We start from the raw sequence: 23,290 nt of genomic DNA, 5'->3' as shown, positions 1-23,290 counted from the left end.
CAGGGGAACCTGTGTCAGGGGGCCAGTGCCGACCCGGGGTCAGATCAGTGGCCGCGGCCACGGGCTGAGTGTAGGTAGAGGAATCTCCAGAAACGTTAATATCAGCGGCTGCCCGGAGTCAGCCATTCATTTGTTCTTCCTGGAGTCACAGGAAGTCACGAGGCAGTGGCCGCAGTCCACCCCACCAGGGACACCTGCCCGGCCACAGGGTCTGCTCGGGTGTGCCCCGTGGGACACGCAGGGACGGCGAGGCCCAGCCTTACCTGACCACATCCTTGAATGTTCGGCGACTGTCTTTGTCCAGCAGCAGTGTCAGGGGCCTGTGGTCCTGGCTCTGGATCTGGACGGTGGCCGTCCGGAAGGTGTTTGTCACTGTCTGCAAACAAAGAGAGCTCGTGTGAGTGTCACCTTGGGGACGGATGGCCTTGCCAACACCCCCTACCCTCTCCGGCGTCTTTGATCGGTGCAGCGCACGGGGTCCCCCGCTCCCTTCCTGCAAGTGGCTTGCAGCAGGGACAGTAATCTGCAGAAACTGTGTCCGGGCTGCCCTGGCCTCTGGGTCTCTTATCATTTCCGCAGTGTTCCCCCCACTCCCAGTCCGTCGTCCTAAATTTCAAACAGCCTGGATCTTGCCAAGTTATCAAGGTACCTGAGACCTCCCTTGTACAGGCGTGTATATTACATGTGCCGTCTGGGCAGGGGGGATATTTCAGGGGTTTTAGGAGTCCTGACTGCTGTCCTCGGACTTGGATTACATACAAAATGATTTCCCTGGGGCGGAGATGGGGGGTCTAGGAAGCGGCCACCTACCCTCATGACGCAGACGAGCCCTGTAACTGTTTGCACCATGGAATTGCCTAGGCGGCCAGGCACAGGTGGAAGGAATCCATTCTCTGCACAGGAAACCTGGGGCAAAGGGCTCCTGCCTTCCACGCGCTAAAGCCCTGTGTGGCTTCTCTAGAACGTACTCAGGACCTGAGGAAAACAGCTTGCAGGCAGCTCTCTAACCCCCTGACCCGACGGCTGCCCAGAGGGAGGGGACCTCTCAGGAGAGGATTGGGAGCATCCTGCGTTCCAGGTGGGGCCTTCAGAGGGACTTTCCAGGTGGCTGGCCCACTCTATATGCAGACAGCAGCTCTGGGTGGCTCGCCCCTGCCCCCGACATTCTGGGCTTCTAGAGTTCATCTCGCTCAAGAATTCTCAACCCTGGAAATCTCCTTTCCAAAACATAAAATTAGAGGTTCAAAACTGATGCGGTCTGGGGGCGCCTGGGTGGCTTAGTCGGTTAAGCGTCCGACTTTCGCTTAGGTCATGATCTCGTGGTTCGTGGGTTCGAGCCCCGCGTCGGGCTCTGTGCTGACTGCCAGCTTAGAGCCTGGAGCCTGTTTCAGTCTGTGACTCCCTCTCTCTCTGACCCTCCCCTGCTCACGCTGTCTCTCTCTCCTAGAAATAAATAAAACATTAAAAAAAAAAAAACACAAAAAACTGATGCGGTCTGGACTTGAGCCCAGGCACGGGCATCTTTAATAAACTCCCCATTACAAGCAGGACGGGGGGCCACGGAACTAACCCAGCTTTTCCAGTGTTAGAGCAGAGGTCCACGCAGCAGCTGAAACTGGCTGGGAGTGGGGGTGGGGGTCAGGCATGTCTGGGCATTTCTGCCAAATGTTTGTCAGAGGAGGGGGCAGGACACTGACCAGGCTGCTAGCTGGACAACCAGAAGCATTGGGGTGTCATCCATGACCTTCCAGAAGTACCTGGGGAGACGGTAGGAGGCTAAACTCCTGTGTGAGCTGGGGGGTGGGGAAAGCCAGATGCATTATGATAGCTTATGGGACCCCACTTGAACTGACCCCAGCTGGCGAGGGAGAAGACTGAGGTCTGGAGGGATTGACCGTGATCTTCTGAAGCTTTCACAGTAGTAGGCGTGGGACCCAGCTCCCGGACTCCCGACTCAGTGCTCTTTCTCTGCATTAGGCTGCGCTAGGTGTCTCCCAGCAGGATCTGGGCCTCCCTGACCTTGACCTCCAGGTAGCCAGTGGCAGTGTCCTGGCCTCCTTCCACCTGCCTGCATTGCAGACAGAGGCCTTCGTTTCCCCTCTGTGGTCTGCGTGCCTACACACACCGGACCCTGCCTGGCTTTGGCCCCGTGAGGACCACAGGGCTGTTGGATTTTACTCTATAGATGTGGCCCCGGAGGTCAACTGAAATGGCCAGATGCTGAATTTGCAAAGGGTCTCAGTCTCAGCTCGTTAGGGGCTCCCTGCTCTCATGCCCCAAAGCCCCAATTTTACCATTCCTGCCTTATTTCCCACTACTTTCCTCTATCAAACTTCCCACCCAGCCCAATTAGTATCATTGCTGCCCCTTAACCTCACCAATCCAGCCACAACGCCCTGGCCCTGCTGTTCTCCAAGCAGAGAACACCCTCACTCTAGCTCACCACGAAGCCCCCCTACCTCTCGACGTTCGCCATCTATCCAGTTGTGCAGAGCACAGAGCTGCCCCGCCTGGGTTCCAGGAGCAAAGCAAAGCTTCTGGAACTTCCTCCAGCAAGTCAGTGCAGGGGAAAAGGACACACGAAGGGGTGATAAGTTTAGATTTTCGAAAAGCCTACAAGCAGGTTGTTTAAAGAGGTCATTAGAGATGGAACTGTTAGGGGTGTCTGGGTGGCTCAGTGGGTCCAGCGTGGGACTTCTGATTTCCGCTCCGCTCATGACCTCTTAGTTGTGAGTTCAAGCCCCGAGTCAGGGTCTGCACTGACAGCTCAAAGCCTGTCTGGGATTCTCTCTCTCTGCGTTCCTCCCTCGCCTGCTCTCTCTCAAAATAAATAAAATAAACTTAAGAAAAAAAGAAAGGAAAAAACCCTTGCAGGGAACGGACTTGGAAAGAGGAACTAGAGGAGTGTAAATCGGGCCACCTTGCAGCCTCCTTGAGGCTCAGGTACAGAGCTGTCCAATAGGAAGGAGGCTTTCCCTCGGTACCTGTGACCTCTCAGCCAATCAGAGCTCTTCTTCAGTAGACCTGCGGGCTCAGGGAGAGCGCGCGCATGCGCGTTAGGGATGAGGTCCTGGAGAGGCGGGATCAGACTGGAGGGCTCAGCAAACGCTGAGAGCACCTGGTGAGGGTCAGACCTGGGGAGGATGGGGAGGACCAGGGTGGGGGGAGCCCAGGGCACTCACAGTGCATATCACTGTACAGAGATCATGACCCCAGGGCTGTGTGGGAGCACAGAGAGGGGCACCTCGCTTACGCAGGAGTGGGGGGTGATGGTGAGCATCAGGGAGGGCCTCCCGGGGGAGAGGACACCTGAGTTTCCTTTTGAAGGAGAAATACGAGCTACGGAAAGAAGATGGAGAAGAGAAAGGTAGGACCAGGTTTCAGATCCGGGACAGCGCATGAGCAGGACACGGAGGTGGGTCTGCGGGAACACGTTTGCACACGGTGTGTGGTAAAGGGCCCGGGGATTCAGGCCGGCGTTGCGCATGGAGCCGAAGGGGACCCATGCTACGCAACACTGAAGTTTCCTGCCTTTAGCCATGGAGCATGGGAAATGACAGAAGCGTTTTAAGCATTGACAGGTCGAAGGTTTATTTTTTTTTTTATTTCAAGTTTATTTCTTTATCTTGAGAGAGAGAGAGAGAGCATGAGCAGGGGAGAGGCAGAGATAGAGAGGGAGAGAGAGAATCCCAAGCAGGCTCCGTGCTGTCAGCGCAGAGCCGGACTCAGGGCTTGAATTCACAACCATGAGATGATGATCAAGGCTAAAACCAAGAGTTGGTCGCTTAACCAACTGAGCTACCCAGGTGCCCCTATTTTAGAAATATCGCTCGGGCAGAGATGTGGAGGGTGGACCTAAGGAGCTTTGTGGGGGTATCAGCTAGGAGGCTACTGCGTTTGTCCAGGAAAAAGGGAATCGTTCAGGTCTGGACCAAGGGTGTCCAACCTGTCCTGATGTGCCTGGGACTGTCCGGGATTTAGCACAGAAGGCCCCTCTCCCCAGGAGGCAGTCCTTAGTCCTGGGCAAATTCGGGCGGTTAGTCAACCTCAGTGGCTCCAAAGAAGGGGGAATGAGGGGCAAGGAAAAAGTTCGGAGAAGTGTTGAGAGAGAAAACCAGCGGCACACAGGAAAGTGAGGAAGAGGAGGCATCTGAGGGGACCCCCAGAATTCTGGCAGAGGTGACCGATTAATGACGGTACCATTAAATGAGAGGCCAGACACAGCAGGGAGGGGATGAAACAAAAATCATTCTTAGCACCCACACAGCCCTTTCTTGGCCACACACTCCTCTGAGAGCTTTACATGTGACAGTCATTCCATCCCCACAACGACTGGCTAAGGTCAATACTGTTATTATCATCACCGTTTACAGATGGTGAGAATCAGATCTAGGCAGCTGATTAACTTGCCTGAAGTCACAGAGCTGGTAAATAGCAGAGCCAAGCTCCACATGAGGCAGTCTCAGTCTGGCCCTGGAGAGCCCTTACTACTTGAAAGGCCTGGCTTTGGTCTTGGATGCCTTGCAATTGGGGTGTTGTGGACATCCAGTTCATGCTGAGTTGAATGTACAGTCGGAAACTCAGGGGGTGAGCATCAGCACCAGAGATACAGATTTGGGTGCCCTTAACACACTGGACTCAAACCACCCATGTCGGGTAGCCAGTCCAGGGAACGAGAAAGAAGTGGGCCATAGATGGAAGCTGAGATCAGTAGCTATTTAAAGAACTGGCTTAGGAAAAAAGAGCCCGGGGAGCGAGGCCAGCAAGTCACAGTCAGATATGTACAACTTTGAGAAAGTGGCATCTTCAAATTCCCAGATTCAGAGAATTTAAAGACTCAGAGAACAAGGCGTCAGCTCTGGTGGTGGAACTCCTTAAAAATTGATCAAAGCGGGGCGACTAGATGGCTCTGTAGGTTGAGCGTCCGACTCTTGGTTTTGGCTCAGGTCGTGATCTCAATGGTTTGTGGGTTCGAGCCCCAGCATTGGGCTCTGCGCGGATATGTGGAGCCTGCTTAGAATTCTCTCTCTCTCTGCCTCTCTCCTGCTCATGCTCTCAATGAATGAATGAATGAATGATTTAAAAATTGATCAAAGGAATAAAAACCTAGAAGAATGGTCTATGACAATGTTGGAAGCCAGCTTTATTAGCATATCGACATATAAGTGGGACTTTATTTATTTATTTATTTATTTTTTAGTTTTTTTTATTTATTTCTTTCTGAGAGAGAGAGAGAGACAGCGTGAGCAGGGGAGGGTCAGAGAGAGAGGGAGTCACAGACTGAAACAGGCTCCAGGCTCTGAGCTGGCAGTCAGCACAGAGCCCGACGCGGGGCTCGAACCCACGAACTGCGAGATGATGACCTAAGCGAAAGTCGGACACTTAACCGACTAAGCCACCCAGGCACCCCAAGTGGGACTTTAAATATGTATTTTTTTCAATGTAAAGGTAACCATGATAGAAAAACTAGCACATGTACTTTCCAGATTGTCAGAGGCGGAAAATAAGCTAACAAAGCTTAAGTCCCCCCCCTCAAAAAACACCAGCAAAAGCATTACAAAAGTCAAAAAGCATGACATAAAACAGCAGAATAAGATCAAATAGTGCATAAAGTTAGTGTCGATGGATTAATCTCTCATTTGTTAAAAAAACCACGGACTTTCAGACTGAGTCAGAACAAAATCCAACTGTATGCTATTTACAAGAGGCATATCTAAAATAAAATAAAAATGTTTTAAGTTTTTTTAATGTATTTATTTCTGAGAAAGAGAGAGAGAGAGAGAGAGAGAGAGAAACAGTGTGAGCCGTGGAGGGTCAGAGAGAGAGGGAGCCCGAAGCAGGCTCCAGGCTCCGAGCTGTCAGCACAGAGCCCGACGCGGGGCTCAAACCCACGAACCAGTGAGATCATGACCTGAGCCAAAGTCGGATGCTTAACTGACTGAGTCACCCAGGTGCCCCAGAAATGTTTTAAAAATAAAGGGACAGGGTGCCTGGGTGGCTCAGTTATTTCACTCTCTAATTCTAGCTGAGCACCTAATAATAGCTATTTATCTAACAGATAATAAGATTGTGTAACTACTAGTTAGGTATCTAACTACCTAAATCCAAAATAGGGATAAAAAAAGATATATATGCAGATAGTAAATTATAAAAATGAGCTCTCTGTTAGCTCCCTGGTCTTCTGGAAGAAAGAAAAGTCCAGTGACATGGATGACGACGTCATTGAGCACACGAGTCAGAGGCCAGCTGGTGTTTTGTGTCTGACACAGAGGCTCTCCATACTTTGATGGCATGTAGCTATCAACTACATAAAGATATATGGGAAACAGGCTAGGTGTTTGCACGTCAAAATAGTAAGTCATTCCTCTCTAGAAAATGGGACCAGAAGTAGATTTACTTCTTTGTGCTTTTTTTTGCGAGACAGAATCCCAAGCAGGCTCTGTACTGTCAGCGCAGAGCCCGACACAGAGCTCGAACCCACAAACCGTGAGATCATGACTTGAACCAAAGTCAGACGCTTAACCGACTGAGCCGCCCAGGTGCTCCTACAACATTATTTTTTAAAGGGGAAGACAAACATCGAGGACCAGAAAGACAGCTTTGGTCTTAGTGACACGGAGGTGACTTTGCTACAGTGGGGAGGGCGGTACGCAGCTGGTAGCGGGAAGGAGAGACTTGGGGAGAGACTGAGAACTCCTTTCGGGGTACATCACAAGAAGCTTGACTGGGACGGAAGGAGCGCAGTGGGAGCCAGAGAGGTAGCAGGTCATGGTAGAGATTTTCTTTCAAGGATGGAAAAGACCTGATCACGTCTCCAAGCTACGAAGGAGGAGCAGCACAGAAGGTCCACGCTGGAGGAGAGGGAGGAAGTGAACTAGACGAAAAAGAGCCCAGAAGACATGCAAGAGAAGGGGCTTGAGGTACGAGGTCAGGTGTTTGCTCCCCTGGACGCAGGATTTATTCCAGAAGCACTGAGAATACAGACTGAGTAGGTGACTCGATGGAGAGTGAGTGTCTGCCTGAGCGGTGCTGGAGGGGAGTGGAGGGTGGCTGAGAACAGGGCTCAGGTATAATCATGGGATCCACAGCCCAGCTGAGTGGGGACGGGAAGTCCAGAGAGGCCAGGAGATGGGGGGGAAATGGGTGGGTCCCGGGTCTGTATCAATAAAGGAGTCCAAATCAACCAGTATCAATAAGGGCAAAGGGCAGCCGTAGGGGCGATGAGTTGGAGGAGCTTGCTCGATTTGGTTCAAGGTTGGGCTGTTGTTGCTTAGGAGTCTGGCTGCTGGGTAGTGCTGGGGGTGCCAGACTTGGGCATGGCCTGGGTCCCCCAAGAGCCAGCAGGTGGAGGGCCTTGACTCTTCTCAGGGCCTTGGTGCTCCCCACTTCACAGACCAGGGGAGTGTGGATTCTCTCCGAGAGGAAGACCCACTCCAACAGTAAGCCTTCAGAAGCCAGTTCTGCTTCTTTGAATACCCCGGCCCGGGCCACCTTCCTTGTTCGAGGGTCCCATTCCGCCCAGTACTTACAGAGAAGGATCTTCCGGCCAAGTTGGAGGACTTGATGACCTCCGTCACGCTGACGTTCAGGCACGTGTGGTCTGTAACGGGAGCAGCAGATGGCGGGGCGTGGGTGGGCCCAGAACCTGGGAGGAACAAGATGGGAAGTGGGTGGCTGTAAAGCGCCCCCCACTTCCTGCCTGCACCTTGGTCCCAAACATGTTTCAGTTCCTTCCTGAACATCCATCCTGAACACCCTGCAACATTTCTGTGCCCTCAGGCATGGCAGCCACCATCAGCCCCGTGCCTTTCTGCACCTCCCCCTGCGCCCCTCTTCTATGGAAAGCAGTGCTGTGGACCCTCCCCGAAGCCCCCGGGCATGCTATCCATTGATGGGGAGCACAAGTTAGCATGGCGGTGGGCAGGTGGGGGGAGTCTGGTGAAGGAAATACAATTTAACAATTAGAGCGAACATGGTAGTTTACTAGACGCACATGAATTAGGACTTTATCTTCACTTTAGAAATGAAAGAATAAGTAGAGAGGTCACGAGTAACTGGCCCAAGGTCACACAGATGGTAGACAAAGCTGGACCTTGCCTGACCCAGAATCTGTGCTCTTGACCCACCATGACCACCACTTGGTAAGAGCTAGCCCTGAAGTCACAAGTCTCCCTCGAGGTGTTAAGGATGCAGAAGTGGGGGCGCCTGGGGGGCTCAGTCGGTTGAACGTCTGACTTCGGCTCAGGTAACGATCTCGCAGTTCGTGGGTTCGAGCCCCGTGTCGGGCTCTGTGCTGACAGCTTGGAGCCTGGAGCCTGCTTCAGATTCTGTGTCTCCCTCCCTCTGTCTCTGCCCCTCCCCACCTCTCAAAACTAAATTAAACTTAAAAAAAAAAAGATGCATAAATAAAGGAGGTCTTGCTATTTCCCCCAGTTCCTTTGCCTAGAAGCCTGCACTGGACGGCCTGGGTGTGACTCCCGGCTCTGACCCTTCCTCGTGGATGTGACCTGGCCTTCAGTTGCATCTCTAGTAAAAAGCTCCTGGTACTAATAATGCCGATCTCACAGTGTTAGGAGAGCCGCTCTGTCTGACACAGAACACGCTGGCCTCTGACCCATGTGCTCAATGATGTCGTCATCCATGTCACTGGACTTTTCTTTCTTCCAGAAGACCAGGGAGCTAACAGAGAGCTCGTTTTTGTAATTTACTGTCTGCATGTAAGTTGGTATCGTCTATTATCCCTATTTTAGATTTGGATTGTTAGATACAGGATCTTATTATCTATTCGATAGATAGCTATTATCAGGGGATTAGCTAGAATTAGAGAGTTTGGACCAGGGGTGCCTTTTGTGAATGGGGAATATCTGCACCTTGGTGGAGTGACATTCGAAATAAAACATCTCCAGACCCAACAAAGGCAGGAAGGCAGCAGGGGCCCCTCCCCCTCCAGCTGCAAGGCGGACCCGAGGCCAATGCTGTCCCCTGTTCCCCGATGGTGAAGAGACCACGCTGCACCCGGGCACCCGGTGCCCAGCCCTGCACCCAGCCACGTTCCATGACCTCGGGGATGCGTGGGAGGCCCCATTCCTCTGGGCCACCTGGTCTACCGGGACTCACCCCTTTTTCCTTCTCCCCCCACCGCTCCCCCTTCAGTGCCTTCTCTCTCCCCCTGCTTTCCCCAGGTCCTTACCTTCAGTGTCACTGGCTGCGAGGGCCTTCAGGACCAGCCCAGTGGCCCGCAGGGAAACGGTGACCTCTTGGGCCCGGTGGCTGAGCAGGGCCTGGGGGGGGGGGCGGTGCAGGAACCGAGGGGGTGCTCAGAGCGACGCTGTCCCCCTGGGCACCCTTCCCTTCCCGCCCCTGCCCTGACTGCGATTCTTGTCTGCGTCACTAAAGCCCAAGGCGGGGCTGGCGGAGAGGGGCTGAGAGCACTCGGCCCCGGGGAGCACGGAGAGCACGTTCAGCCTCCCAGACCCAAAGGAACACATCTCTGATGGCATCAGTTCAAGCACCTGGCTCGGGAGGAAGGCATCCTGGAGCAACGGGACAGCCCCCTGTGCCCCCCTGGCTGCCAGCGAGGCGGGTTGCAATCCGTCCATCCCTGCGTCTCCAAGGGCCGGGAAAGTCTGGGGCAGGAGGCTCTGGCTCTGTCTGCTCCCCACCGGCGCGTCCCTGAAGCCAGCTTCCCGGCCACTCACCTTCTGGTAGCAAATGTTGAGCTCGGCCCCTGGGCCCTCGGCTCCGCCCCTCCTCCTGGGTGAACAGCCATCTGAGGGAGGAGGAGGGGAGAGGCTGAATCAGGTGGGAGGCTCCGCCCCTCCTGCCTCACCTGAGCTCAGGCCAAGCTGAGCTGCTGAATTTTGACAGCATCTTTCTCTCCTTGGATGGAAAGGAAGCATCTCGGTAGCTCCAGTCCAGGGAAGCTTGGAGGAGCCAAGGGCACCCCGGTATTCAGTGGATGTGGAACAGGGGGGCCACTAGGCTGGAGGACGTTCTGGAAACGTCTTGGCCTAAGATGCATCAGTGAGCTCTGCGAAGGGGGCTCGGATCCTCACCTTTGGGGGCTTTGGGGTCTTGAATCTTCACGTTGAGCTCGGTGAGAAAAATGTCCTCTGCAGGGTGTTGGCTCAGGTCCCTGAAGATCTGGAGGGAGGAGGGGGAAGAGGGAGGAGGCCAGCCCTGTCACAGGCACCTCGCCCTCTGTCCCCCAGAGCTCGAGGGTGTGGACGGTCGGAGAGCTTCTGGAAGGAAGCAGGACCCGGGCCCCCACCATCCTGCTACCGCTAGATTCTGAACTGCAGCCAGTGATTTCCTGGACCTGCCTGCCCACATGTGCAGCAAGGTAATATGTTTACAAATAGGGGAAGACGCTCGTGGTGAACCCCAGGCTACCTGTAACCACGAGGGTCTAATGCGGAAGGAATGGCACATGCGCAATTCACACAGGGGCTGGGCCGTGGGAAAAAATCTCTTGAGGACACCCTGGAGGGCCAGGGAGAGGGACCCGATTCCTGACTTGCATGGCGAGGCCAGCCAGGAGGGAAGGGCTGGAGGGCGCTGAGCCATTGCGGGGGCGGGGTGTGTGTGTGTGTGCCAGAAATCTAGGGCTGGAGGGGCCTCTCTGTGACCCCGATGGGTCAAGACAGAAAGCAGACCCTGCCACAGTCACAAACACAGGAAAAAAGGGGAAGGTGTACAGTCCCCGTCCCCCTCCCTTCCTATCTGGTCACTTTTCACAATCAAAGGATTACTCAGAATTAAGAATGACCCAGGGACGCCCGGACCCAGGGACGGCCTGGTGGCTCAGTCGCTTAAGCAAGCGTCCAACTTCAGCTCAGGTCATGATCTCACAGTTCATGAGTTCGAGCCCCACGTCGGGCTCTGTGCTGACAGCTCAGAGCCTGGAGCCTGTTTCAGATCCTGTGTCTCCCTCTCTCTCTGCCCCTCCCCCCCTTGCGCTCTGTCTCTCTGTCTCTCTCAAAAACAAACCATTAAAAAAAAAAAAAAGAACCACACAGATGTCCAATCACAGAATCACTCCCTCCCGACCTCTCTCCCAAATCACCTGACTCGAGCCCAAAGCCACATTATAAGTTCCTTCTAACAGCCTCTGCCCATGGTTGTCCACGCTGTGCACTGCTCCACACTGCTGGCCCCGCCAGAGCCAGCAAACCCTGGTCTGCTCTGGGCAGCGACGGATGCCTAACTTTTCTCTTTAAGTTACTTGTGTGGCTGAGATGTTATTCCCTTTCTCAGCTTGAGAGGTTTCTCCCGTTGGTCTGACTTGGGTTGTTTTGTTTTGCCCTTTGGAAAACCAAAGACAGGAGCTAACTGCCCCATTTAGGTCAAAAAGCAGGAAGGAAGGTCATAAAGAAAATATCCACCACGCGGATGCGGAGTGAGGGATGAGAATTCAGAACGAGACAGGAAGCGGCAGAGGCGGCCTCCCGCAATCGCAGGCTGAGGGGGGACGTCCCAGAGGAGGCAGGGGACAGACTGGAAGGGCATGCATGAGGGGTTTTGCCTGAACTTGGGGGCGGGGGGGGGGCTCCGTATCTGCTGGTGAGCTGTGGACGCATGCGTAGGCACAGACAGCAGGCTGGGGGACGCCTAAGGGTCTCTCCAATTTGCCCCCAGGTGACTGGGTGGCCAAGTCACTTGCTGAGAGTGAGGACTGGGAAAGGCAGGGAAGGCGGGAACAGCCATTGCTCAGGGAAAGGGACAGGCTGGCCGCTGCGGGTGCCTTCACATCTGGCCAGAGGGCTTCAGACTGGTTTTGAGCAGGTGCCCGGGAGCCCGGAGCTCAGCAGGAGCTGAGGCGCACTGGAGCGCTGCCCTGGGCTCGGGTTTTGCCGGGAGGGGAGGCATCGAGCGAGCAAGGACACAGGGGCTGCTGGATGTGGTAAGATGGAGGGACAGCTTCTCTGAGGGGGCAGGTGCTGGGGGAGAAGGTGAGGGGGGCTTGCAGGGACGGGAGTGCGTGATCAGACTGGACAGCGAGCCTTTAGGAGTTCTGAGATAGAGCGATTCCTGGGGGGAACTTTCTCAGCAGCCCTATCCCCCAGCCCTCCCCAGGGTCAAGGCCTAGAGTGTCTTTCGACGGGAAGAAGACGTGCTCCTGCTCACACTGGGTGTCTGTGAAGTTAATAATCGCCCGATTCGTCCGAGGACTGGGAAGACACGGTGAGCAATCAGCAGTGCCTGGGCGGGTCTGTGATTTGTGCCCGGCTAAGCCGCACCTCCCCCGAGCCAGAGTGTTCCTGCAGTGGGGTCCTGGGCCCCCCGCGCTCCCCCAGGGGAGCCATTCTTACCTTGACGGTGTAGATCTGGAAGTAGATGGGTTGGGTGCCCATGCGAAGGTAGTAGGTGATGACATCCAGGATGAAGGGGTCCACGGTCCGGGATGTGTCCAGGGAGAGGGGCTGGGAGGGGGGCAGAGAAGGTGTTCAGCCACCGTCGTCCGGGCTGCTGTGGGAGGTGCTGCTCTGGGGACAGAGAAACTCCAAGGCTCCCATGTACCCTCCGTGAGGGACTAACCCAGCTGGTCCCTCAAAGCCTCCCAGGCCTTGCTTACCGCCGGATGTCTACTCCCCAGGCAAATATACCTGCACAGGGTCCCTGCCCCCATTTCTGTCTGTCTGTCTGTCTATCTATCATCCATCTATCTTCTATCATCTATCTATCATCTATCTATCTATCTTCTATCATCTATCTATCATCTATCTTCTATCTTCTATCTTCTATCATCTATCATCTCTCTATCTTCTATCATCTATCTATCTATCATCTATCTTCTATCATCTATCTTCTATCATCTATCTATCTTCTATCATCTATCTTCTGTCTTCTATCATCTAGCTATCATCCATCTATCTATGTATCTTCTATCATCTATCTATCATCTATCACCTATCATCTATCTATCTTCTATCATCTATCTATCTATCTTCTATCTTCTATCTATCTTCTATATCTATCTATCTATCTATCTTCTATCTGTCTTCTATCATCTATCTATCATCCATCTATCTATCTTCTATCATCTATCTATCTTCTATGTGTCTTCTATCATCTATCTATCCATCTTCTATCATCTATCTATCATCCATCTATCTACCTTCTATCATCTATCTATCTATCTATCTATCTATCTATCTATCTATCTATCTTCTATCTGTCTTCTATCATCTATCATCCATCTATCTATCTATCTTCTATCATCTATCTATCTATCTATCTACCATCTATCTATCTTCTATCATCTATCTATCTATCATCCATCTACCATCTATCTATCTATATCTCACACTGTTTCCAGTGTCTTCATGTGGAAACTGCGTTTGGAGTAAGCATGGGGGGCCATACAAACTGCTAATTATTAGGGCAAAGCCATCAGGGGACCCCAAATTCCGCATGTGTCCTGACATGGGGAACAAAAGTTACCAACAAACGAGTAGAAATGAGACCTGCCTTAGATGCTCCTCCCCTAACAGCCTCTAAGTGTTCTTATTTATTAAAAATTTTTAATGTTTAGTTATTTTTGAGAGAGAGAGAGAGAGAGAGAGAAGGCATAAGTGGGGGAGGGTACAGAGAGAGGGAGACACAGAATCTGAAGCAGCCTCCAGGTTCCGGCTGTCAGCACAGAGCCCCACACAGGGCTTGAACTCATGAGCTGCGAGATCATGACCTGAGCCGAAGTCGGATGCTTAACCCACTGAGCCACCCAGGTGCCCCAAGTTTTCTTATTTTGTTTTGAGAGAGACAGAGTGAGGGTGAGCAGGGCAGGGGCAGAGAGAAAGAGTGAGAGAGAGAGACAGAATCCCAAGCAGTCTCCGCACTGTCAGCACAGAGCCCAATGCGGGGCTTGAACTCATGAACTGTGTGTGAGATTGTGACCTGAGCCGAAATCAAGTGTCAGATGCTCAACTGACTGCACCACCCAGTCGCCCCTGATAACCTCCAAGTTTTGAGGAAAAGGTATTTCAATACTTGGCTAACTGTCTTCTGTGTATGTGCAAAGACACTTTTTGGGTAAGCGATAATTCAGAAAACAGGCCTCCCCGACATTCTTATTAGAAGGTATAAGAAACAACCCCAATCAATCAGGCCATAAAATGACATGAAGATCTCAGCAAAGTGTCAACTTAGAAAATAAGATACCCAGGGGTGCCTGGGTAGCTCAGTCGGTTTAAGCGTCCGACTTCGGCTCAGGTCATGATTTCACAGTTTGTGGGTTTGAGCCCAGTGTCGGGCTCTGTGCTAACAGCTCAGAGCCTGGAGCCTGCTTCAGATTCTGTGTCTCCCTCTCTCTCTGCCCCTCCCCTGCTTTTGTGCACTCTCTCTCTCAAAGATAAATAAACATTAAAAGGAATGTAAAGAAGATAAGGTACCTAAAATCAATAGACTCCTTTATACAGCAGCAACTGCTACCAAAATGTAAGAGGAAATAGACACCACCCACAACAAGAAAAAACCATCAAACATGAGATATAGCAAGACTCACATGCTAAAAGTGGACAGCTATCCTGAGGGCTATACAAGAAGACTTTAATAAATAAAGATAAATCCCGGGCTCCCAGAGGGAGTAACTTCACACGCTACAGAGGCTAACTTTCCTCCACATTTCAATCAAAAGCCTAAGGCAGGAGGGGGTGGATTAAAAAAAAAAAAATCCATGACAAAATTCTAATATTTATCTGGAAACAAACATCGTCTGAAAAGTTTTCCAGAAGAAAAGTAACGAGGTAGGTTTATTCTGCCTGCTATTAAAATAGGCAAGTACTAATGTGTCCGGAAGTGAGTGGATCAATGAGAAAGAATAAGTGTCCAGAAATAAACTCAAGCATCTGTAAAAATTTAGTAAACGATCAGAGTGGCATTTCATGGGGCAGGATGGCTTATGCAATAAATAGCTTTAGGATAAATGGCTAAACATTTGGAAAAAAGAAATGTGCATGCTTCACACCAGTGAAATCAATCACAGGCAGGTTAATTTAAATGTAAAAACTGAGACATTAAAAAAAAAGGCTACAGTAAATTCTCAGTGAATATTTAATCTTGGATGTAATTTAATCAGCAGAGGAGAACTTTCAAAGCAGGACTCCAGAGGCAGGTGTCACATATACCTGTGTATGACATAAAAATATTAAACTTCAGGGGGCGCCCGGGTGGCTCAGTCTGTTGAGTGTCCGACTCTTGGTTTTTGCTCACGTCCTGATCTCGCAGTTTGTGGGTTCAAGCCCCATATCGGGCTCTGTGCTTTCAGTGCAGAGGCTGCTTGGGATTCTGCTTCTCCTTCTCTCTCTACCTGTCTCCTCTCTCTCTCTCTCTCCAAATAAATAAATAAGTATTGAAAAATATATCAAACTTCTGTAAGGCAAAAAACACTGCTTATGAAATTCACAGGCAAATAACAGAGTGGAAAAAAAATGTCGCCAGTACCTGACGTCTAAAAGGTTAAGATTCTCTTAATAGTAGGGGTGCCTGCCTGGCTCTCTCAGTGGGTAGAGCCTGCGACCCTTAATCTCAGAGTTGTGAGTTCAGGCCCCATGTTGGGGGTAGCGTTTACTTGAAAAAAGAAAAAAAGAATCTCATAATATATGAAGATCTTTTCAAGTCAGTAGAAGATGAACTCACTCGCCATCCACCTGGAATCAAGCTGTCTGGTTACCGGTGGTACTTTGGGCAAGTTCCCTAATCTTTGCTTAGTAGTTTGGTCTGTAAAATGGGGACATGGCTATATTGGCATCTGCCAACAAGAGTGCCTACTTGGTAGGGCTGTTGAGTGTGAGTGCCCTTAAACAGCACCGGGCACCTGTAAGTGCTCAGGAAACACGGGCTGTTAAGTGTCCCACCCAAAGCAGGTGCCTGGGAGAATTTTGACCACCAGCTCCCATGTTTCCTTCCAGCCTCATCCCACTCCGGAGGGCCCTGGGGTTGGCTCTTGAGGTCAAGGGTCAAGGGTCACATCTGAAATCCACCCCCTCCCGCCCTCGCTGCCCCCCCCCTACCATCTCTGCCAGCTTGTGGATGGCCGGGCACAGCGTATTGACGGTGCTCTCATACCACGGGTCTGCGCGGCCCAGGAACGTGGCCAGCTCTCTGAGCTCCGAATGTTTGCATGATGACGCCAGTTTCTGGGGACAAGGGCATGGGGCAGACCCATCAGGCCCGGTCTCTGGCCAGAGGCTCCCTCCCCTAGGCCCACCGGCCTGGGGATTATGCTCCAATCACTGAACCTCTCGGGGCCTCGGTTTCTCTGCCATGTGAAGCCCATTAGACCTTATACCTCAGACGAGGCTGGGAAAGCCTTCACAGAGGACCACGTGCCGGGGACATTGAACAATGACCCTCAGCCTTAGAAATGGGGAGACAAGTACTGCTTTGGATTCAGTGCTCCCCGGTAAGCAGGCAGAGGGGGCGATCCAAACGCAAAGCTGCAAAGGTGAGTCTCTCCACCCCCAAAAGATCAATGGGCTCCCACTGTCTGCAACTTCTTTTCATGTGATCCCTGGAAGCATGCTGTGTGTGTGTGTCCCAGTGTGACGAGAGGCTCACAATATATTCCATCAGGAAAGCACAACAAAATTCAGCACTGGGCTGAGGGGACATTCAGCCTCCCGGGACTGTGTCTGTAGCTTTTGGGACAGAAACCCAGAAGGGCTCACCCAGCCCCGCATCCTAAGGAAGGATGATCCTTGCCCCTGGGGCCAGGGATGTGGCTAAAGCGAGTCTGGCCCAGCCCCTAATGCAGACCCCCTCCCCCCTCCCCCCTCCCCCCCCCCCCCCCCCCCCCCCCCCCCCCCCCCCCGCCCCCCCCCCTCAGGCGCCAGCACGGGGATGTAGTAGAGCTGAAGACTGAGTCTGGGGGTGAGGCAGAACTTCTGGGTCTCCCGTTTCCTGGCAAAGGGGGCAGTAGAACACGGGGTGAGGGCAGGGCCTTGGGCTTCAAACAGTTCCACATCCTGGTTGTGCTGTGTATTATCTCTCTGGCCTTTGAGAAATCTACTGAATCTCTGAGCCTGTTTTCTCACCTGTAGAATGGGTGCAGTAGTGGTGATGAGGAGTGCTAGGCTCATGAGAACGTAAAGTGCTGAGCCGGTGAGCGCAGGGCCCCATGGTGCTGAGCGGCACCTGGGCCCCGCCCCCAGCCCATGTGCCGCACCGGGGCCCCGCCCCCCAGCGATCCTTTGGCACCTGGGCCCCGCCCCAGCCCCTGCCCCGCCCCTGGGCCCCGCCCCACAGCTTTCTCGTGGCCCCTGGGCCCCGCCCCCAGCCCCCGCACCGCCCCTGGGCCCCGCCCCCAGCCCCCGCCCCGCCCCTGGGCCCCGCCCCCCAACGCTCCCGTGGCCGCTGCGACCCGCCCCCAGCCCCTGCGCCCCGCCCCCCAGCGCTCCCGTGGCACCTGCGCCCCGCCCCCAGCCCCCGCCCCAGCCCCTGCGCCCCGCCCCCCGCGCTCCCGCGGCCCCTGCGCCCCGCCCCCAGCCCCGCCGGCCCTACCTGAGGCTGTGGTAGGCCTGCGCCAGGCGCCCCAGCATCCTGTCGTCGCCCAGCACCAGCACCCTGGCCGTGTGCAGCCGGGACACGCCGGGCAGCAGCTCGCCATCCCCGCTGGGCCTGCCCGTCCTGCGGTGCAGACCCGGGGGCCCGTCCCAGCACGCGGGCGTCAGGACGTCCGGGAGCCGCACCCGCTTCTTGATGCCGCCTTTGCGCTGCAGCCCCGCGCGCTCCGTCTCGGGGCTGCCGGGGACGGGCAGCTCGTCAGCCCCCGGGGCGAGGTCCCGCTCGATGCCGCTGTCGGTGGACAGCACGGACACCCGGGCCAACTCCCGGTCCGGCCAGAGGCCCTGCAGGTCCAAGGCCTCCAGGTCAGCGCTGAGGCACAGCTGGGACCTGGGGCGCAGGAAGAGCACCAGTTCCTTCCCTGGGGTGCAGAGAGCAGGGGAGAGGTTACGGGGGGCCGGCAGGGCCTCCCCCCGGCGAGGCCTGCGCTTCCGTGTTTCTGTTTTCAGCTGAACAGAAGCCCCGCAAGATGCCCCACGAAGGAACAAAGGTCCTGTGGTGAACAGAGATGGAGAACCTCGCATATTCCTGCCACCTCTTGCGGAGTGAATGTATTAAAGGCTCTGAGAAGTCCTGCAGGAGTCAGCTACACTCGGTGCCTCCCACGTAGCTGACCCTGGAGCCGTCTTTTATTAGCTTCCTCCTACCGCCCTACTGCCTGCGGCTTCCCCTGGGACACAGAGAACAGGCCCTGCCTACTCCAGGAAAGACTTCTAGGCTTTTCTTTCTTTTTAAAAAATGTGTTTTATTTTTGAGAGACAGAGTGCGAGGAAGACAGAATCTGAAGCAGCTCCAGGCTCTGAGCGTCAGCACAGAGCCCCACGCGGGGCTTGAACTCACAAACGGAGAGATCATGACCTGAGCCGAAGTTGGATGCTTAACTGACTGAGCCCCCCAGGCGGCCCTAGGCTTTTCTAGTCTACTTTCATTTTATTACCCACGAGGAAACTGAGGCCCAGAGAGAACTCGGAGTCAGTCTAGGATGACCCGGCCATGAAAGGAGGGACTTGGGACCTAGGTCACCAGCCCAGCACTTCCTACCATAATCCGCACCCCCCCCCCCCAACCCCTTGAGAAGAGCCAGGGTCAGTGTGACGCGACTCTGGAAAGTCCCCTCCAGCTCCTGGGGCTGTGATGTTTGTGTGACTGCCTCCTTCTTGGGGACATTCGTTGTCGGCACCAACTTGGGCACGTGGCACTTTGTAGGTGCCTGAGGCCAGTGGCTAATGCACCGAGCTATTCCGGCATAGAGAAAATGTGTTCTTCCAGACGTGCAGACAGCTCAGGGAGCAAGGGGCACGCGCGCGCGCACACACACACACACAGTAGATACAGACACGATACACAGTCACACAGACACAGACATAGACCTCTAGACCCATGAAAACACAGCTGCGCTCATGCGCACACACATACACACACAGACACACACACACAGTAGATACACAGACACGATACACAGTGACAGACACAGACATAGACCTCTAGACCCATGAAAACACAGCTGCGCTCATGCGCACACACATACAGACACAGACACACACACACAGTAGATACACAGACACGATACACAGTCACAGACAGACACAGACATAGACCTCTAGACCCATGAAAACACAGCTGCGCGCACGCACACACACAGACACACACACACAGTAGATACACAGACACGATACACAGTCACAGACACAGACATAGACCTCTAGACCCATGAAAACACAGCTGCGTGCGCACACACACACAGACACACACACACAGACACACACACACAGTAGATACACAGACACGATACACAGTCACAGACAGACACAGACATAGACCTCTAGACCCTGAAAACACAGCTGCGCGCGCGCACACACACACACGAACGCGCACACACATGCTGGAAAACACACACACTCCCAGCGCTGCCCACGGTGGAGCGTGAGGCGTGGCACTTACAGAGCTGCTCCTCATCCGTCCACAGGTGGAAGGTGATGTGGGGGCTGGGCAGGGGGATGCTCGGCTGCGGGTCCTGCAGGGGGTCACCTGAAGGAAGGGGGGGCGCTGTGGGACTCTCCCCTCCCCTCCCCTGCAGCTCCCAGAGGCCCGGAGGGGGTGCAGAGACCCTCTCTCCCGTCTGGCCCAGCCCAGCCTTCTTCCTTAGCCCGGGACCGTCCAAGCTCCTGGGCGCCCCGGGGGCCCCGGGGTCCCGCCCGCCTCAGCCCCGCGCGGCAGGTGCAGCGCGCCCTCTGGCGCCCCCTGCGGGCCCTCGGCGGCCCCGCCCGCTTACCGCCGCAGCGCCCCCTGGCGGCCGCCGCCGGCCCCAGCAGCGAGCAGTAAATCTCCTCCAGCCTCTCCAGGTGCCCCTCGCGGCTCGGGCTGGGCTCGCTGGCCATCTGCTCCACGGCTGCCACCACGGCGTGGAAATAGCGCTCCAGGGCCTGGCGAGGGCTGGCCTGTGGGGGAGGGGCGCCGAGCCTGGGTCCCGGCCCCGCACCCACCCGCCCCGCCTCCTTCTCCGGCCCCCACACTGTGGGGCCCCCAGGGGGGCAGGGGTGGCCGCCCTTGGGTCACCGTCCCGCCCCCATCTGCATGGAACCTCCAGGAAGGCAGGGGTTTGTCTGTTTGCAGTTGCAACCGCAGCACCTGGGACATCTCCGGGCATACAGTGGGTGCTCAATAAATAGCCGCTGAGTCTTTTCCTAAACTGTTACTTGTTACCTTGACATGCCACCTATATGATTATTTTCTCGCTGTTTTTCTTCCAATCAGCTCCCTTTGGTTCAGAACTATTTCAGAAGGACACCTTATGTTGGTCGTCTATATAGAAAGCCTAGTGTCACGCATCCTAGGTGGAAAATAACTAAGATGAATATAATAATAATAATTCAAAAACCACCATTTTTAACTTCCGGCAGCTACTGTGGCCGACAAGGCTTCACGGCTTGAAGTTTGCCTTCTCTTTTTGAAAAGGGAAGTTAGGGGCGCCTGGGGGGCTCAGTGGGCCTAAGCGTCCGGCTTGGGCTCGGGTCATGATCTCACGGGTCGTGGGTTCGAGGCCCGTGTTGGGCTCTGCGCTGACAGCTCGGAGCCTGGAGCCTGTTTTGGATTCTGTGTCTCCCTCCCCCGCTTGCGCTCGCTCGCGCTCTCTCTCTCTCTTTCTCTCTCTCAAAAACAAATAAACCTAAGAAAGAAAAGGGAAGTGAGTGTTAAAGAAGTTAGGGGTGAAACACGAAAGCTGAGCCTTTCCCCTTAATGGGAATTAACGGGAACAGGTTTTGAAAGCCTCTCACTGCGCATTCCACGCCCTTCAGTGCCACAGCCCCTCCCTCCCGTGGTGCAGACCTGAACCCCCCACAAGTGCCCTGCGTTGTGTTCTCTGTCTCCCCTCACCCCTGCCCAGCGCCAACCAGTCCCATCTCCGAGCTTCGCAGGTGCGGGGCTCAAACAAGCCCACAGCCAGTCACGCCAGGGCTTGCTCTCATCTCTGGCCTGGGCTGGGGGTCTGCTGGGTGGGACCCTAACTTCCTGACTGAGGGAGAGAGGGTCATTCCGCCTGGCCGGGGCTCCAGTAAATATTCGCGGAACGAACAAATAATGCAACGAGCGGATTATAGAATCAGAGTTGGCAGGGGCCATCGGGTCCAGTTTATCTCGTTGCTTAATTTATAAATACACTAATTACGCGTTTTTTGAGCACCCACGACATGCCATGCAGTGTTCTAGATGCTGGGATACAGCTGCGAACAAAACGGATAAAAATTCCTATTCCCAGGGAGTTTATATTATGGTGTATTTCTCTCCCCCCCATGGTAATAAACAAGATAAGTAAAATTTATACATAATAAATTGCAGAGAAGGATGTGAAATTGAGGGGAGGGGCTGAAATTTTAGGTAATGCCATCAGGGAAGTCTCACTGGCAGGTGACTTTTGAGTTAAGTCCTAAAGGAAGGGAGAGAGCGAGCCATGTGGATATCTGAGAGAACATTCCAAGCATAGGAAACAGCACGTGCAAAGGCCCTGGGGTGTAAGCACGCCTGGCATGTTTGAGGGACAATGAGGAGACCTATGTAGCTGGAGCAGAGTGGAAGAGAGAGAGAGAGTATAGGAGATGGAATCAGAGGGGACATGAGGAGGTGGGGACAGATCTCGAGGGTCTCATAGGCCACCGTAATGATGTCTTTGGCTTTGACTCCACCCACTATAGTGTGGTAAAAGCCATGGTGGCTGCCGGATTCCCACCTTCAAGACTGAGGCACTGATTAGACCCGCTTCGGGGAGTGTTAGCAACTGTCGGCTGTCAGCTGCGGTCCCTTCCAAAGTCAGCCTCAGGCGAGGTCGTGCCCCCTTCCTGAGGGCCGTCCACATCCAATAACTAATAGACGTGGGCGTATAAGGGCCTGGCCCCTCACCCTAATTCAGGACAACTGTATACAGAGCTTGGTATTTCTCTCTGCTAAAAAGGGGGTGGTGGGGCGGTGGGGCCGGGAGGCGGTGGCACATAGGTTTGAGGTCAGAGAGATCTGGGTTCAAATCCTGACCCGGCCCCTTTGTATCTGTGTGACCACGGGTAGGTTATCAACCTCTCTGTGCCCCAGGGCTAATGATTACATCCATTTCTCGCTGTGGCTGAGATGCTGCGAGGATGTTTCCATGTGATACACGGAGGTGCCTCAGGCACCGTCTGCGATGCCACCGACACCCGGCCGGCCCGGCTGTTAGGATTATCGTTGTGTTATTAGGGACACAGACCCAAGTGTGAATTGGTAACGTATCCGGGTGGAGGGGGGTGAGTGATTTCTATTTCCTGCGTGCATCCCCCCCCCCGCCCCCCGCCCCCCGCCCCCGCCCCCGCCCCCAAGGCCCCGCGCGCCGCCAGGAGGGCTGCGGCGGGGCGGTCACCTGCAGCGTCCTCTGCAGGGCGCCGGCGTGGCAGGCGTCGCCCAGGCCGGCCCGCAGGGCGTGCGAGACCACGTGGCGCATGCAGGCCTCCGGCGTCTGCTGCTCCTGGGCAGCCTCGAGCTCCAGCAACAGCGCGCTGCACACGGACGGAGACACCAGCTCGGGGTCCACGAAGAGGAAGGCTCTGCGGGCAGAGGTGGGTGGGGGGGGGGGGGGGGGGGGCGGAGCGCGCCCGGGTGGGCCGCGTCGGCTCGGTCGGTGGAGGGTCCCCCTCTTGATTTCTGGCCCAGGTCACCGTCTCGCGGTTCGTGGGATTGAGCCCCGCGTCGGGCTCTGCGCTGACAGTTTGGGATTCTCTCTCTCTGCCCTTCCCTCTCTCACTCCCCCTCTTTCTCAAAAATAAATAAATAAACTTAAAAAAATTGCTACTAATAAGGAGAAGTGGGGACCGTAGCAAATCAGAGGGCAGGCGGGAACCACTGGTCCCCATAGGGTCCCCCCTAGTCTGGTGTCCAGGTAAGTCCTGACCTGAACCCTGTTCCCGCCCCTCCCCCCACCTCAGCTCTGGGGTCCACTGATGACATCACTCTTCAGGAGGGACCCCAATTCCTTCCTGCCCTAGCGGGCTCTGGACCCCGAGTGAGCCCCACCCCTGCTCCCCTGCCCGGCTCCCAGCTCCCCTGGGCCTCTCCACCTCACCCCCCTGCACCCGCCATGAACACAGCCTCAAGCCACGCCTTCCAGGGCCAGGGCAGCGGCGGCACCCTCAGCGACACCCGCCCCCCGCCCCCACACCCACAGTGGGCTTTTCCCCAATCTTATCGGAAGGGCCAGGCGCCCACA

At 54.7% G+C, this 23,290-nt stretch overlaps 1 protein-coding gene across 1 annotated transcript in view; it reads right to left on the bottom strand.

The window, feature by feature from the left end:
* PIK3R6 (phosphoinositide-3-kinase regulatory subunit 6) overlaps positions 1-23,290 on the bottom strand; it is a 52,586-nt gene that overhangs the window by 952 nt on the left and 28,344 nt on the right. The window contains exons 8-19 of the mRNA XM_039231667.1: positions 22,448-22,631; positions 19,835-20,000; positions 19,504-19,590; positions 17,500-17,923; positions 16,821-16,899; positions 16,011-16,136; positions 12,312-12,422; positions 10,056-10,143; positions 9,699-9,769; positions 9,191-9,281; positions 7,530-7,645; positions 264-376 (exon numbers count right to left, since the gene is read on the bottom strand). Of these exons, the coding sequence (XP_039087598.1) occupies positions 264-376; positions 7,530-7,645; positions 9,191-9,281; positions 9,699-9,769; positions 10,056-10,143; positions 12,312-12,422; positions 16,011-16,136; positions 16,821-16,899; positions 17,500-17,923; positions 19,504-19,590; positions 19,835-20,000; positions 22,448-22,631 (1,656 nt within the window). The remainder of the gene's footprint in view (positions 1-263; positions 377-7,529; positions 7,646-9,190; positions 9,282-9,698; positions 9,770-10,055; positions 10,144-12,311; positions 12,423-16,010; positions 16,137-16,820; positions 16,900-17,499; positions 17,924-19,503; positions 19,591-19,834; positions 20,001-22,447; positions 22,632-23,290) is intronic.

The sequence above is a fragment of the Hyaena hyaena genome, unplaced genomic scaffold (assembly GCF_003009895.1).
Source record: "Hyaena hyaena isolate Hyena2069 unplaced genomic scaffold, ASM300989v1 scaffold_58, whole genome shotgun sequence".
NCBI classification, from domain to species: Eukaryota; Metazoa; Chordata; class Mammalia; order Carnivora; family Hyaenidae; genus Hyaena; species Hyaena hyaena.
The sequence above is the reverse complement of the archived record's forward strand: the minus strand, read 5'-3'. Positions and strand labels throughout refer to the sequence as shown.